Here is a 15,181-nt window from a genome sequence, read left to right as displayed (position 1 = left end):
TTTTACATGATTTTTTAATGACTACCTAATTTTTGTACCCCACACATACAATTATCTGTAAAGTCACGCAGTCGGCAGTAAATGTAAATGTAAATGAATTTCAACCACATTGTTTGAAGTTCAATATACCAACATAGTTACTGTAGTAAGCCAAAGCTGTGTGCTGGAAAACCTTGGTAGAGCATGGGTGGAATAGGCATTGTGGTGCTCATGTGAATTTCCTTTACTTTTCGGCTTCAGACTAATGCCTACTTCTCACTTACAATACATTAATGTAATAAAAAAAATAAACGTTTCATTTTTTTACCATTTTAGTCATTTTAGCAGACGCTCTTATCCAGAGCGACTTACAGTAGTGAATACATTTCATACATTTTTTTTCTCCCTCTTTCTCCATACCGGTCCCCCGTGGGAATCGAACCCACAACCCTGGCGTTGCAAACACCATGCTCTACCAACTGAGCTAAACGGGACTTTCAAATGTATTTCAAACATATTTCAGAACTGTATACAAAAACACTTTACTGTAAAAATAATAATAAAAAAATACTGTTGTTGTTACATACCAGAATAACGATGGGGCGTTACTGGTTATGGAAAAACTTTTACATGCAACAGTCAGCCATATGATTCACCAATAGCCTCTTAATAGTAAGCGAACAACTCTAAGCATCTCGATAGAACGACTAGCTCCAACAATAAACACATGCTGCTGGAATTCACCAAATGTTTGGTTTCTTCATATTTAGCTAACGTTACGAATGACGTGAATACACATATGTCCACGTCATTCACTTAAATTGTAAAGAAAAAATAGAGGAAAACCATGCACTGCCAACTGGCAATGAAATATAGCTAGCTATATGCTTGCGAGGTTAGCCTACCGGCTAACTTAGTGTTGTACACATTCAATGGGCTGCCTTCAAGTTAAAGAGGACACGCAAAATATTCAAAGTAAATATGGTGTTTTACTTACCTAGGTACGTTTTTGAAAGACCAATATCCACACGAAATGCATAACGACAGAAAATATGCAAATGTTTAAAGTCTAGTTGAAAGCATCGCTCCTGAATCCGCCATCTTCATTCAGCAATCGATGCATTTCTGCCGAAACTCCGGAATGAACCAAAGTGAACAGGAGGAGGAGGGAGATTTCGTAACAGTGGACATTCAAACGTTGTTTATTTGGAATCATTTCTCTGATCGGAGAGGAGGAAAATCCTCTAATAACCCAATTTGAAAGAGAATTGTGTTGGTATTTTAAGGTAAAAGCGCAAAACGGACAATACAATTGATCATGCTTGTTTTAACCCCTATAACACTGATATATTTCATGATACCCTTGTCCGGACAGAACACCCGGAGCTTCTTTCGGGCTTACTTTTTACTCACAGGTGCAGAAGGGGCGAACGTGTAGAGCTTATTCAGCTGTGCAACTCTTTTTACTTGGGTCATCAAAGTGATGACAAAATATTGACAAAATGCTAACTTTGGCGTCTGAGCAGGTAGCAACTAAAACATTGGGTATTCCAATGTGAACCGCATTGTCTGAACGTCTAATTTGGGAACCCTTCCATGAAAGCCAATTGTTGGGGAAATACTCAAACACAATCACATTGTATGACCTATTTTCCACATCACATAGAACTGAGGATAATTAACTAGGTGTGAAAATAAACTCACTGTAACCAGGCTTCTGGTGAACTTGATCATAAATTGCCTTATAGCTCCCTCTCCTGGTCATACTGTGACAGACCGTAGCATGCAGTTAACATTTTTTGTATTTTTTAAATTTACAATCAATCATACCAATTCATTTTGCCAGTCAGTGGTCAGAGGATTTAGACAAAAACAGTATTTCTGATTTAGAGTAATTGTGGTTCAATAGTAGCTTCTATCAAGGCAATCAGACTGTTCAACAGTCACCACTAGCCAGCCTCCACCCATTACCCTGCACCTTAGAGACTGCTGCCTTAGTCATTGAAGACTGGTAACTTCACTGTTTACATACCATTTTACCCACTTCATCCTATATAACTACTACTGTACATACCTTTTCTATTCATATACTGTCTTTACACACCATTATTCATCAATCTACACACATGTATGCATACAGTGGCTTGTGAAAGTATTCACCCCCTTGGCATTTTTCCTATTTTGTTGCCTTACAACCTGGAATTAAAATAGATTTTTTGGGGGTGTGTAACATTTGATTTACACAACATGCCTACCACTTTGAAGATGCAAAATATTTTCTGTGAAACAAACAAGAAATAAGACAAAAAAACAACAACTTGAGCATGCATAAAACTATTCACCCCCCCAAAGTCAATACTTTGTAGAGCCACCTTTTGCAGCAATTACAGCTGCAAGTCTCTTGGGGTATGTCCCTATAAGCTTGGCACATCTAGCCACTGGGATTTTTGCCCATTCTTCAAAGGCAACTGCTCCAGCTCCTTCAATTTGGATGGGTTCCGCTGGTGTACAGCAATCTTTAAGTCATACCACAGATTCTCAATTGGATTGAGGTCTGGGCTTTGACTAGGCCATTCCAAGACATTTAAATGTTTCCCCTTAAACCACTCGAGTGTTGCTTTAGCAGTACACTTAAGGTCATTGTCCTGCTGGAAGGTGAACCTCCGTCCCAGTCTCAAATCTCTGGAAGACTGAAACAGGTTTCCATCAAGAATTTCCCTGTATTTAGCGCCATCCATCATTCCTTCAATTCTGACCAGTTTCCCAGTCCCTGCCGATGAAAAGCATCCCCACAACATGATGCTGCCACCACCATGCTTCACTATGGGGGTAGTTTTCTCAGGGTGATGAGAGGTGTTGGGTTTGCGCCAGACCTAGCATTTTCCTTGATGGCCAAGAAGCTACATTTTAGTCTCATCTGACCAGAGTACCTTCTTCCATATGTTTGGGGAGTCTCCCACATGCCGTTTAGCAAACACCAAACGTGTTTGCTTATTTTTTTCTTTAAAGCAATGGCTTTTTCTGGCCACTCTTCTGTAAAGCCCAGCTCTGTGGAGTGTATGGCTTAAAGTGGTCCTATGGACATATACTCCAATTTCCGCTGTGGAGCTTTGCAGCACCTTCAGGGTTATCTTTGGTCTCTTTGTTGCCTCTCTGATTAATGCCCTCCTTGCTTGGTCTGTTACTTTTGGTGGGCGGCCCTCTCTTGGCAGGTTTGTTGTGGTGCCATATTCTTTCAATTTTTTTTAGAATGGATTTAATGGTGCTCCGTGGGATGCTCAAAGTTTAGGATATTTTTTTTAGGGATTTTTTTTTTCTCCCTTCAATCTACACACAATATGCCATAATGACAAAGCAAAAACAAGTTTAGAAGTTTCCAAATGTATTTTAAAAAACCCAGAAATATCCCATCTACATAAAAGTATTCAGACCATTTACTCAGTACTTTGTTGAAGCACCTTTGGCAGCGATTATAACCTCGATTCTCCTTGGGTATGATACTACAAGCTTGGTATACCAGTATTTGGGGAGTTTCTCCCATTCTTTTCTGCAGATCCTCTCAAGCTCTGTCAGGTTTGATGGGGAGCGCCGCTGCACAGTTATTTTCAGGTCTCTCCAGAGATGTTCGATCGGGTTCAAGTCAGGGACAAGGACATTCAGAGACTTGTCCCGAAGTCACTTCTGCGGTGGCTGTGTGCGTAGGGTCGTTGTCCTGTTGGAAGGTAAACCTTCGCCCCAGTCTGAGGTCCTGAGTGCTCTGAAGCTGGTTTTCATCAAGGATCTCGCTGTACTTTAATCCGTTCAGCTTTCCCTCAAACCTGACTAGTCTCCCAGTCCCTGCAACTGAAAAACATCCCAACAGCATGATTCTGCCACCACCATGCTTCACCGTAGGGATGACGCCAGATTTCCTCAAGACATGATGCTTGGCATTCAAGCCAAGGAGTTCGAGCTTGGTTTCATCAGACCAGAGAATCTTGTTTCCCATGGTCTGAGTCCTTTAGGTACCTTTTGGCAAACTCCAAGCTGGCTGTCATGTGCCTTTTGCTGAGGGGTGGCTTCCGTCTGGCCACTCTACCATAAAGGCCTGATTGGTGGAGTGCTGCAGAGATGGGAGAACCTTCCAGAAGGACAACCATCTCCACAGAGGAACTCTGGAGCTCTGTCAGAGTGACCATCGGGTTCTTGGTCACCTCCCTGACCAAGGCCCTTCTCCCCCCGATTGCTCAGTTTGGCCGGGCGGTAAGCTCTAAGAAGTCTTATTTAACCTTTGTTTAACTAGGCAAGTCAGTGAAAAACAAATTCTTATTTACAATGACAACCTACCCCAGACGATGCTGGGCCAATTGTGCACCGCCCTATGGTACTCCCAATCACAGCCGGATGTGACGCAGCCTGGACTCGAACCAGGGACTGCAGTGACGCCTCTTGCACTGAGATGCAGTGCCTTAGACCGCTGCGCTGCCCGGGAGTCTTGGTAGTTCCAAACTTTTTCGACTTAATGATGGAGTCCACTATGTTTTTGGGGACCTTCAATACAGCAGACATTTTTTTGTACTCTACCCCAGATTTGTGCCTCGACACAATCCTGTCTCGGAGCTCTACAGACAATTTCTTCGACCTCATGTAATTAAGGTATCATTTTTAGATTTTTACAAAATTTGCAAACATTTCTAAAAAACCTGTTTCGCTTTGACATTATGGGGTATTGCGTGTAGATAATAGAAAAATAATTGAATCCATTTCAGAATAAGGCTGTAACGTAACAAAATGTGAAAAAAGTCAAGGGGTCTGTATACTTTCCAAATACACACACAAGACTCTGACATGGCTCATTCTGATGTCTTTTTGTGTCTCTGGATTGTCTTTTTTAAATTATTGCTAGGCATTACTACAGTTGGAGCTAGAAACAAACATTTTGCTGCACCCATAATATCTGCAAATCTGTGTACGCTACCGATCAAATTTGATTTGATAGTGTCCATTTTTTGTACTTTCCACCCACAAAATAAATTACAGCACATTTGTGTTTTGAATAACCTTTATTAAGTAAACTCTACATTTCAGTATTGCTTTATGTCCTTTTTTCTTTTATTCTAAATTACAACCTCTTGCAATCAGCACAATTTATATATATATACTTTTTTTCCCAACCAGGCTACACTGAGGAATACAAAAATATCACAGTACATTTTCTACTAAGTCACATCACCCGTGAGCTCCAGAGCAGGGTTGGAGGTGCAGGTTTGGAACACAGGGATCTGACAATGCCCCCTATAAAACATCAATGGACAGTGGACATGAATTCCACAGTAACAGCTGATGGATGTAACAAGGAAACCCAGTCTGCATATAAGCCTTTCTTAGCGGAGCACTTTTATGATTCTAGATGTGTAGGGCGTGTAAATATCATGTCCACTCATCCTTTATGTGATCCTGATATTTGATTGGATGATTGTACTTGAGATTTGCAAAAGGCCATCCACTTGCACTCTTGACCCACTCAAAAAAGGGCCAATGAGTTTGGTCCAGCCAGACACCCGTGTTCCCAGACCCAAAACCTCAAACCGCTGAATCGGAAAAGGGAACCCACACAACACTCACGTTACACTCTCTCATTCTCAAAATTCCTCTCTGCATACACATCATTCAAAATATCAAAAAGATAAAACAAAACACTAAAAGAATCCTCACCCGTACTCAGGTTACTATTTTCATATTACATTTCTTTTCATTTTATTATTTCAACAAACTGTTTTTTGTCTAGTTTTCTTTCTTTCTTGTTTAAACACTGTCAGAATACCCAAAATTCAGATCCGTAGTGACTGGTGGAGGCTAACTCCCCCCAGGACAGTGGAATGTTGCAGTATGAATCTGACTTACTCAGTGGTTTCAATAAAATAACCAACTAACAACAAAATAAATGACAACTTATATGCCCCAATCAACCAAAAAGCACTCCTTCGTGACTGCTTCTGGAAGGAAAGTTGGGAGGATGAGGGGGAATATATGTTACAGGAAGTTACAGAGACATAAACCATGATAATGGGAGATGCAATTCAGTCACGAACAGACACAGAAGACTACATAAGCTGATTCCCTTTCAGCTTTCCACAAAGCTCTGCGTCTCACACAGTTATGACATCTAAAAGGGTGGGGAATGGGGGTTGATTGTGCTGCCTGTGTGCTGTGTAGGGTATGTACATCAAGGTACACAAGGAGGGTTGACGTCAGGTGAGGGAGAAGCCAGGGAGGCGGATGGGGAGAGCATTCGAGGCAGAGCCAAGGGTCGATGGAGAGAGACAGAGCTCGACAGGGCTGCGGGTTTGTGGGGTGAGAGCGTCGTTCCTCTCCCACTCCACTGCCCTCACAGTCATGGGGAGAAGGTGGCCATCTCCAGAGAGATGCGCTGCCACAGCTCCTTGGTCTGCTTGCCCCTCTTCAGGTTCTGAAGCACGTCGTTGAACTGCATCATTCCCACAGGGGTCAAACAGAAGGCTCCGCGGGCGCTGCGGATGATGTTGACAAAGTCATCGTAGTCGGCCGGGGTCAGGTGGATCAGCCGGTGGTGGATGTACTGCAGTGGGGGATGACGGGTGGGACATAGGAGCAGATTAACGGAGTCAAACAGGGCACCAAAGGGTAATCTACTTTACTACTTATGTCAATGTTAGTCACAGACAGGGCACCCAAATCCTAAACCAACCCCTACCTCCTACTACCCCCAATGAACTTGTAGAGCAGCAATTTCTCAACTGGTGGGTCATGACCCAAATTTGGGTTTCGGGAGGCGTTCTTGTTATACATTTTTATTTTAATGAAAAATACTCAAGTCTGAACTTAAATGACAAATCATAAAACCTGGTAGAAAGTGAATAAATAATTTAATCTCAGCTATTCTTCAAAGTATTTTCAATATAGAGCTATTAGAAATGCTATTTAGCAGTTTTGGTTGATTTTGTGGTCTCAAACCAAGAGCTTACATTCTTCAGGAATATGAACATTGTGAATACCAATCCATTCAGATTTACACAAGTACATAGGAACTTGGGATCGATTTGGATTGAACAATAGTGTTTGGTGGGAATATAGATAAATATGTGGTCCACTACCAGTGTTATACACGACATGACCAAACGTATGTGGACACCTGAACGTCCAACATCTCATTCCAAAATCATGGGCATTAACATGGAGTTGGTCCCCCCTTTCCTGCTATAACAGCCTCCACTCTTCTGGGAAGGCTTTCCACTAGAGGTTGGAACATTGCTGCAGGGACTTGCTTCCATTCAGCCACAAAAGCATTAGTGAGGTTGGGCACTGATGTTGGGCAGTAGGCCTTGCTCGCAGTCAGCGTTCCAATTCATCCAAAAGGTGTTCAATGAGGTTGAGGTCAGGGCTCTGTGCAGGCCAGTCAATTTCTTCCACACCGATCTCAACAAACCATTTCTGTATGGGCCTCACTTTGTGTATGGGTGCATTGTCGTGCTGAAACAGGAAAGGGCCTTCCACAAACTGTTGCCACAAAGTTGAAAACACAGAATTGACTAGAATGTCATTGTATGCTGTAGCGTTAAGATTTCCCTTCACTGGAACTAAGGGGACTAGCCCAAACCATAAAACACAGCGCCAGACCTTTATTCTTCCACCAAACTTTACAGTTGGCACTATGCAGTCGGGCAGGTAGCGTTCTCCAAGCATCTGCCAAGCCCAAATTCGTCCGTCGGACTGCCAGATGGTGAAGCGTGATTCATCACGCCAGAGAACACGTTTCCACTGCTCCAGAGTCCAATGGCGGTGAGCTTTACACCACCTCCAGCCTACACTTGGCATTGCGCATGGTAATCTTATGCTTGTGTGCAGTTGCTTGGCCATGGAAACCCATTTCATGAAGCTTCCGACGAACATTTTTTGTACTGATGTTGCTTCCAGAGGCAGTTTGGAACTCGGTAGTGAGTGTTGCAACCGAGGACAGATGATTTTGATGCACCACATCCCCTGGCAGTCCCGTTCTGTGAGCTTGTGTGGCCTACCACTTCGCGGCTGAGCCGTTATTGCGCCTAGATGTTTCCACTTCACAATAACAGCACTTACAGGTGACCGGGGCAGCTCTAGCAGGGCAGAAATTTGACAAATTGACTTGTTGGAAAGGTGGCATCCTACAACGGTACCCCGTTAAAAGACAGAGCTTTTCAGGAAGATCATTCTACTGCCAATGTTTGTCCAATGGAGACTGCATGGCTATGTGCTCAATTTTATACAGCGGTCAGCAACATGTGTGGTTGAAATAGCAGAATCCACTAATTTGAAGGGGTGTCCATACTTTTGTATATATAGTGTATATTGATACAGCCACCTTTAACTAGGTTTACATTTGTTAATTTAATCACATCCCTCCATCTCAGGGTAAGCCCTTGAGGGCATTAATGAAGTGATGAGAATTCCGCACATCTCCAGTGCCCTGCATTTTCAGTCCCAGCCTTGAGCAGGTGTTTTTTTTTTTAACCTCTCAGGACAGATTCTGTATCATAATGAGTTTAAATTGATAAATTATTAACGGGAAACGGACAGCGCTTCAATTTGCTCACAATGGTGCGGTTTAATGGAGTATGACTCAAAAGGGTAGACACTGCCCTATGGTACTGCTGCAATTTCAGACAGTAATTTCAATATGAGATATATTGATGATATCTTGTACATTTGGACTGGAAGTCAGGATTAACATAATGAATTTGTCTCTTTCCTCAAATGATATAAACCCTGATCAAGTTCTCCATAGAATGTGACTAGAAATATTTACATTTTCTAGATATGTGAAGTGGTCTCTGATGGTAACCTCATCACCACCCTCTATCAAAAAGGCAGACCATAACACTTATTTTAGCTTACAGTGCGCATCCTAATGCACTTAAACGGTTTACCTCGGAGTCAATTCTGTAGACGGACGCCTGAGCCACTCCACTGACGATTACGTTTACAAGGCTACAGCCATGAAACAGCGTTTCTTCGACGGAGGTTCCTCTTCCCAGTACGCCAAGAGTTGCTGGGCATAAGTGTGAAAACTAAGAGAAACTGCTATGTAACACGTATAACCACATTTAACCCTAAAGCGTATACAGTGACTCCAAAAGTATTGGGACAGTGACACTTTTTTTATGATACAATGACTATGGAGGTTAAAGAGCAGACTGTCAGCTTTAATTTTAGGGTATTTTCATCCATATCGGGTTAATCATTTAGAAATTACTGCACTTTTTGTACATAGTCCCCCCATTTTAGGACACCAAAATTAGTCAAGTTTGGGATTTAGTCCCATATTCCTAGCACGCAATGACAACATCAAGCTTGTGACTCTACAAACTTCTTGGATGCATTTGCGGTTTGTTTTGGTTGGGTTTCAGATTATTTTGTGCTCAATAGAAATGAATGGTGAATAATTTGGTGTCATTTTGGAGTCATGTTTCCAAACACATCGAAACTCAGCAAAAAAAGAAACGTCCTCTCACTGTCAACTGTGTGTATTTTCAGCAAACGTAACATGTGTAAATATTTGTATGAACATAACAAGATTCAAGAACGGAGACATAAACTGAACAAGTTCCACAGACATGTACCTAACAGAAATGGAATAATGTGTCCCTGAACAAGGGGGGGGCAAAATCCAAAGTAATAGTCAGTATCTGGTGTGGCCACCAGCTGCATTAAGTACTGCAGTGCATCTCCTCCTCATGGACTGCACCAGATTTGTCAGTTCTTGCTGTGAGATGTTACCCCACTCTTCAACCAAGGCACCTGCAAGTTCCCAGACATTTCTGGGGGGGAAATGGCCCTAGCCCTCACCCTCCGATCCAACAGGTCCCAGACGCGCTCAATGGGATTGAGATCCGGGCTCTTCGCTGGCCATGGCAGAACACTGACATTCCTGTCTTGCAGGAAATCAGCCATACATTTCATTCTGTGCATGGTGGCATTGTCATGCTGGAGGATGAGGATGAGCCTGAGCCAGGATGAGCCTGCAGGAAGGGTAGCAAATGAGGGAGGATGTCTTCCCTGTAATGCACAGCGTTGAAATTGCCTGCAATGACAACAAGCTCAGTCCGATGATGCTGTGGCTCACCGCCCTAGACCATGACGGACCCTCCACCTCCAAATCGATTCCGCTCCAGAGTACAGGCCCCGGTGCAACGCTCATTCCTTCGATGATAAACGTGAATCCGACCATCACCCCTGGTGAGACAAAACCGCGACTCGTCAGTGAAGAACACTTTCTGCCAGTCCTGTCTGGTCCAGCGACCGTTGGTTTGTGCCCATAGGCGACATTGTTGCTGGTGATGTCTGGTGAGGACCTGCCTTACAACAGGCCTACAAGCCCTCAGTCCAGCCTCTCTCAGCCCATTGTGGACAGTCTGAGCACTGATGGAGGGATTGTGCGTTCCTGGTGTAACTCGTGCAGTTGTTGTTGCCATCCTGTACCTGTCCTGCAGGTGTGATGTTCAGACGTACCGATCCTGTGCAGGTGTTGTTACACGTGGTCTGCCACTGCCGAGGACGATCAGCTGTCCGTCCTGTCTTCGGCGTCTCACAGTACGGACATTGCAATGTATTGCCCTGGCCACATCTGCAGTCCTCATGCCTCCTTGCAGCATGCTTAAGGCACATTCACACAGATGAGCAGGGACCCTGGGCATCCTTCTTTTGGTGTTTTTCAGAGTCAGTAGAAAGGCCTCTTTAGTGTCCTAAGTTTCCATAACTGTGACCTTAATTGCCTACCGTCTGTAAGCTGTTAGTGTCTTACCGACCGTTCCACAGGTGCAACTTCATTAATTGTTTATGGTGCATTGAACAAGCATGTGAAACTGTGTTTATACCCTTTACAATGAAGATCTGTGAAGTTATTTGGATTTTTACAAATTATCTTTGAAAGACAGGGTCCTGAAAAAGGGACATTTTCTTTTTTTACATTAATATGGATGCTACCATGATTACGGATAGTCCTGAATGAATCGTGAATAATGATGAGTGATAAAGAGACATAAATATCATACCCCCAAGACAGTTTAGCATTTTTTGGGGGGTATGATATTTATGTCTAACTTTCTCACTCATCATTATTCATTCAGGACTATCTGTCATCATTATATTACATATAACACCATGAATGTTATCATCATCTTATGTTGCCCATGTGGTATTTTGTATGTTGGGAAAATCTCTAGGCGCCTTAAGCAAAGAATGTGAGCAAGAGCACCATAAGGTGTAATGATGAAAATGACCCTTTTGCCTGCCACTAACAAATCTTAACGATTTCAGGGTATTGAAAAAGTTTAACCTTCATCCAGAGGAAAAAAATCTGTGCCAAAGGAAAGTCTTTTGGATTCATATGCTTGGCACTTTACATCCATCAAGGCTTAATGATCATTTTGACATGAGTGTCATGCTTTAATATGCTTCCTGTAGTGGTTGTCTCTCACATCGCTGTTGGGGAATTATGGCCCACTCTTGCATGCAGAACTGCTTTAACTTTGCGACATTTGTGGGTTTTCAAGCATAAACTGCTTGTTTCAAGTCCTGTCAGAACATATCAATAGGGATTAGTTCTGGACTTTGACTAGGCCATTCCAAAACTAAAAATGTGTTGCTTTTTAACCTTTTTCATGTAGACTTGATTGTGTGTTTTGTATCATTGTCTTGCTGCATGACCCAGCTGCGCATCAGCTCACAGACGGATGACGCTGGGCCAATTGTGCGTCGCCTCATTGGTCTCCCGGTCGTGGCCGGCTGTGACACAGCCCGGTATCAAACCAGGATCTGTAGTAACGCAGCTAGCATTGCGATGCAGTGCCTTAGACCGCTGCACCACTTAGGCGGCCCCAGAAAAAAAATATTAAATCAATTTCAGAATGAGGCTGTAACGTAACAAAATGTGGAAAAAGTGAAGGGGTCTGAATACTTTCCAAAGCCACTATGTGTTGGAATACTTTGGAACAGATTTCCAAAACTAAAATCCCTAAACTGATTTGCTGTTGTTTTTACAGTCTTATGTACAACAATATAAATTATAATTTTTTTTAATTTTCTCATAAAAAAAACTTGGGGAGCCAAATAAAATCAGGCTGCCAGTTGGGTAACCCTGGTCTAGGGGTTGTTTGTGGCCTGGGCTCTGGTGTTACCTGTAGATAGGCCTGCTGGCAGCGCTGCACAAGCTGATGGAAGGCGGGCGTGCGGAGGTGGGCATGGATGTGGGCGGGGTTGAGTCTCTGGAGAGCCTCCATGATGATCTCCTGAAGGACGAAGGGGCTGAGTACACCCTTAGCCGCACCCACACAGAACTGGTACACATAGTTCACACCTGGAGAGGATGAGAGAATGGTGAGCATTTACGCTTTGCTGACAGTTAGCGAAAGCCTATGACTAATGGATGTGCACACAGACACTACATGTTAATGTTTTAAAACGGATGTAAATTGTAAAGTATTTTGTCTCTAAGGGGCGGACGAGCTGGGGGTAAGGGTAAGACGAGCTGTCGCAATTGGGGTCGGCTAATGGGGATCCTAATTGATTTTAAAAAATTAAAAAAATAAGATACAGTATGTTACACTTTGAATTCTGGCAGAATCATTTCAGTAGAATCCTCTCAACATACACAGACAATTCAGTTCTCCGATATATGTTTGTGTGTCTTACTTAGCATTTAACTCTAGTCTTCGCCTTCTTAAACCACCAGATGTTATGATGCTGGTGTATAAATACTTCAAAATCAATATTTCCCTCTTTTCCCAAAACACCTTAAAACCTGTTTGGGACAGGGGGCAGTATTTTCACATTCGGATGTAAAGCGTGCCCAGAGTAAACTGCCTGCTACTCGGGCCCAGAGTTAAATATTTGCATTTTATTAGTATATTTGGATAGAACACACTGAAGTTTCTAAAACTGTTTGAATGATGTCTGTGAGTATAACAGAACTCATATGGCAAGCAAAAACCTGAGAAAAATCCAACCAGGAAGTGGGAAATCTGAGGTTTGTAGTTTTTCCAAGTGATTCCCTATCCAATATACAGTGTCTGTGGGGTCATATTGCACTTCCTAAGGCTTCCACTAGATGTCAACAGTCTTTAGAACCTTGTTTCATGCTTCTACTGTGACTGGGGAGAGAATAAGAGCTGACTCAACAAGTGGACTGCCTGAGGCCAATGAGTTGTTTACTGCGCGGTCACGCAGGCGCCGTTCCTTCTTTTTCCTCTTTAATGAATACGCTATTGTCCGGTTGGAATATTATCAAAGATTTATGATAAAAAGACCCTAAGGATTGATTGTAAACATCGTTTGACATGTTTCTATGAACGGTAATGGAACTTTTTGACTTTTCGTCTAGGGTTTTGCACTCGCACATTTTGCCTTTGGAATAGTGATCTGAACACGCAAACAAAACGGAGGTATTTGGACATAAATATGGAGTTTATCGAACAAAACAAACATTTCTTGTGGAAGTGGGAGTCCTGGGAGTGCATTCCGACAAAGATCAGCAAAGTGAAGATTTATAATACTATTTCTGAGTTTTGTTGACTCCAGAACTTGGCGGGTAACTGTATAGCTTGCTTTGATGGCTGAGCTCTGTACTCAGAATATTGAACAATGTGCTTTCGCCGTAAAGCTGTTTTGAAATCTGACACAGCGGTTGCATTAAGGAGAAGTGTATCTATAATTCTTTCAACAAATGTAAATTTTATCAACGTTTATGATGAGTATTTTTGTAAATTGATGTGCTCATTCACCGGAAGTTTTGGAGGCAAAACATTTTCTGAACATCACGCGCCAATGTAAAAATGGGGTTTTTGGATATAAATATGAACTTTATCAAACAAAACATACATGTATTGGGTAACATTGAGTCCTGGGAGTGTCATCTGATGAAGATCGTCAAAGGTTAGTGATTAATTTTAGCTGTATTTCTGGTTTTTGTTACGCCTCTCCTTGCTAGGAAAATGGCTGTGTGGTTTTTCTTGTCAAGGTGATGTTCTAACATCATCTAATGCTATGCTTTCGCCGTAAAGCCTTTTTGAAATCGGACAATGTGGTTGCATTAACGAGAAGTTTAAAATGGTGTAAAATAGTTGATTGTTTGAGAAATTTGAATTATGAGATTTGTTGTTTTGCATTTCCATTGGCTGTTGGCGAGGGGTCCCGCTGGCGGAACGTCTGTCCTGAACAGGTTTTAATAGATGAAACTACTAGAATCCAAGATGCCCGCAGCATGCCCTCTTCATCCCTGCCCCTTTCTCACCTAGCCGTGCAGCCAGTCCCAGGAGCCACTTGACATCCTCCGTGTATGGGGGGCTGCGGGAGAAGTTATTAGGGTGGTCGTTGTGAGCCCTCCTTCCAAGCATCTCCAAAGCCAGCATGCCTATCAAAGAGTCAGGGTCAAATATCACAGTTAACACCAATTACTTTGAATAGAAAGCATAACAATCGCAAACGATAGAACTGATATTCACAGTGCATCTAGTATTACATCTAGAGAATCATATCATGGACACTTAAAAGCATAGGTATATTCCTCACCAACTCTGTAGGCTGAGTGCAGGTAGTGAAGACCCTGCTGGCTGATTGGCTGGCTATGCTGCTCGTCTTCAGATGGGAAGGGGGCGCTGACCAATGAGACGGGCTGGGAAGACATACCAGGAAGAGATGACCCCTGAATGGCCTGGATTGTGGTGCCTGAATGGACGCCACCTACTGGATAGAAAGAGGAAAAAGACGCGGCTCCTGAGAGTGCCATGGAGAGCCCATTATAAAACATCCATCAAGTAATCTTTTTACATTTTTTTTAAAGTTGTTCCTGTTGAATGTGATCCATCAACTACATTAGCATGTTAGCTGATTAGATTACTATTTGACGTTTATAGACAGACTACACATGGACGTGCGCAAACACACACGCAGCAGTGGTCTCCGCTCACCTGCTACAGTGGTGCTCAGAGGCAGGCCGGTCTCGGTGTGGTACGGGTGGACGGCGATCTGGGTCATGGACGGCACGGGAATACCAGGGAAGGTGACCGCAGTTGCTGCCATGGGCGGATGGGGGCCGGTGGCCACCGAGAACGGGTACTGGGCACCGATAAAGGCCGGGTGCATTCCCTGGGAGGGCACACATACACACTTAAAATTAGTTAGATGCTATTCTCTGTTGCGGGCCACTGTCTTA

General features: G+C 43.0%; 2 protein-coding genes across 16 annotated transcripts in view; both read right to left on the bottom strand.

The window, feature by feature from the left end:
- Positions 1-1,139, bottom strand: part of LOC106606834 (bifunctional heparan sulfate N-deacetylase/N-sulfotransferase 2) — a 200,490-nt gene extending 199,351 nt beyond the window's left edge. For 3 of the 4 annotated variants that reach the window (XM_045720750.1, XM_045720748.1, XM_045720747.1), the window contains exon 1: positions 977-1,139. The gene's annotated coding sequence lies outside the window, so the exon portion shown is untranslated. The remainder of the gene's footprint in view (positions 1-976) is intronic. The other variant, XM_014203212.2, reaches the window with a different exon arrangement.
- A 3,863-nt stretch (positions 1,140-5,002) lies between these two features.
- The window catches only part of LOC106606791 (zinc finger SWIM domain-containing protein 8), a 47,670-nt gene continuing 37,491 nt past the window's right edge, over positions 5,003-15,181 (bottom strand). For 5 of the 12 annotated variants that reach the window (XM_014203150.2, XM_014203184.2, XM_014203153.2 and 2 more), the window contains 5 exons: positions 14,937-15,135; positions 14,539-14,742; positions 14,261-14,380; positions 12,150-12,328; positions 5,003-6,556 (listed from right to left, as the gene is read on the bottom strand). In XM_014203150.2, the coding sequence (XP_014058625.1) occupies positions 6,353-6,556; positions 12,150-12,328; positions 14,261-14,380; positions 14,539-14,742; positions 14,937-15,135 (906 nt within the window). In that variant the 3' untranslated portion in view covers positions 5,003-6,352. The remainder of the gene's footprint in view (positions 6,557-12,149; positions 12,329-14,260; positions 14,381-14,538; positions 14,743-14,936; positions 15,136-15,181) is intronic. The other 7 variants (XM_014203191.2, XM_014203168.2, XM_014203196.2 and 4 more) reach the window with 3 other exon arrangements.

This window comes from Salmo salar, chromosome ssa01 (assembly GCF_905237065.1).
Source record: "Salmo salar chromosome ssa01, Ssal_v3.1, whole genome shotgun sequence".
NCBI lineage: Eukaryota > Metazoa > Chordata > Actinopteri > Salmoniformes > Salmonidae > Salmo > Salmo salar.
This window is presented reverse-complemented; position numbering and strand designations above follow the sequence as displayed.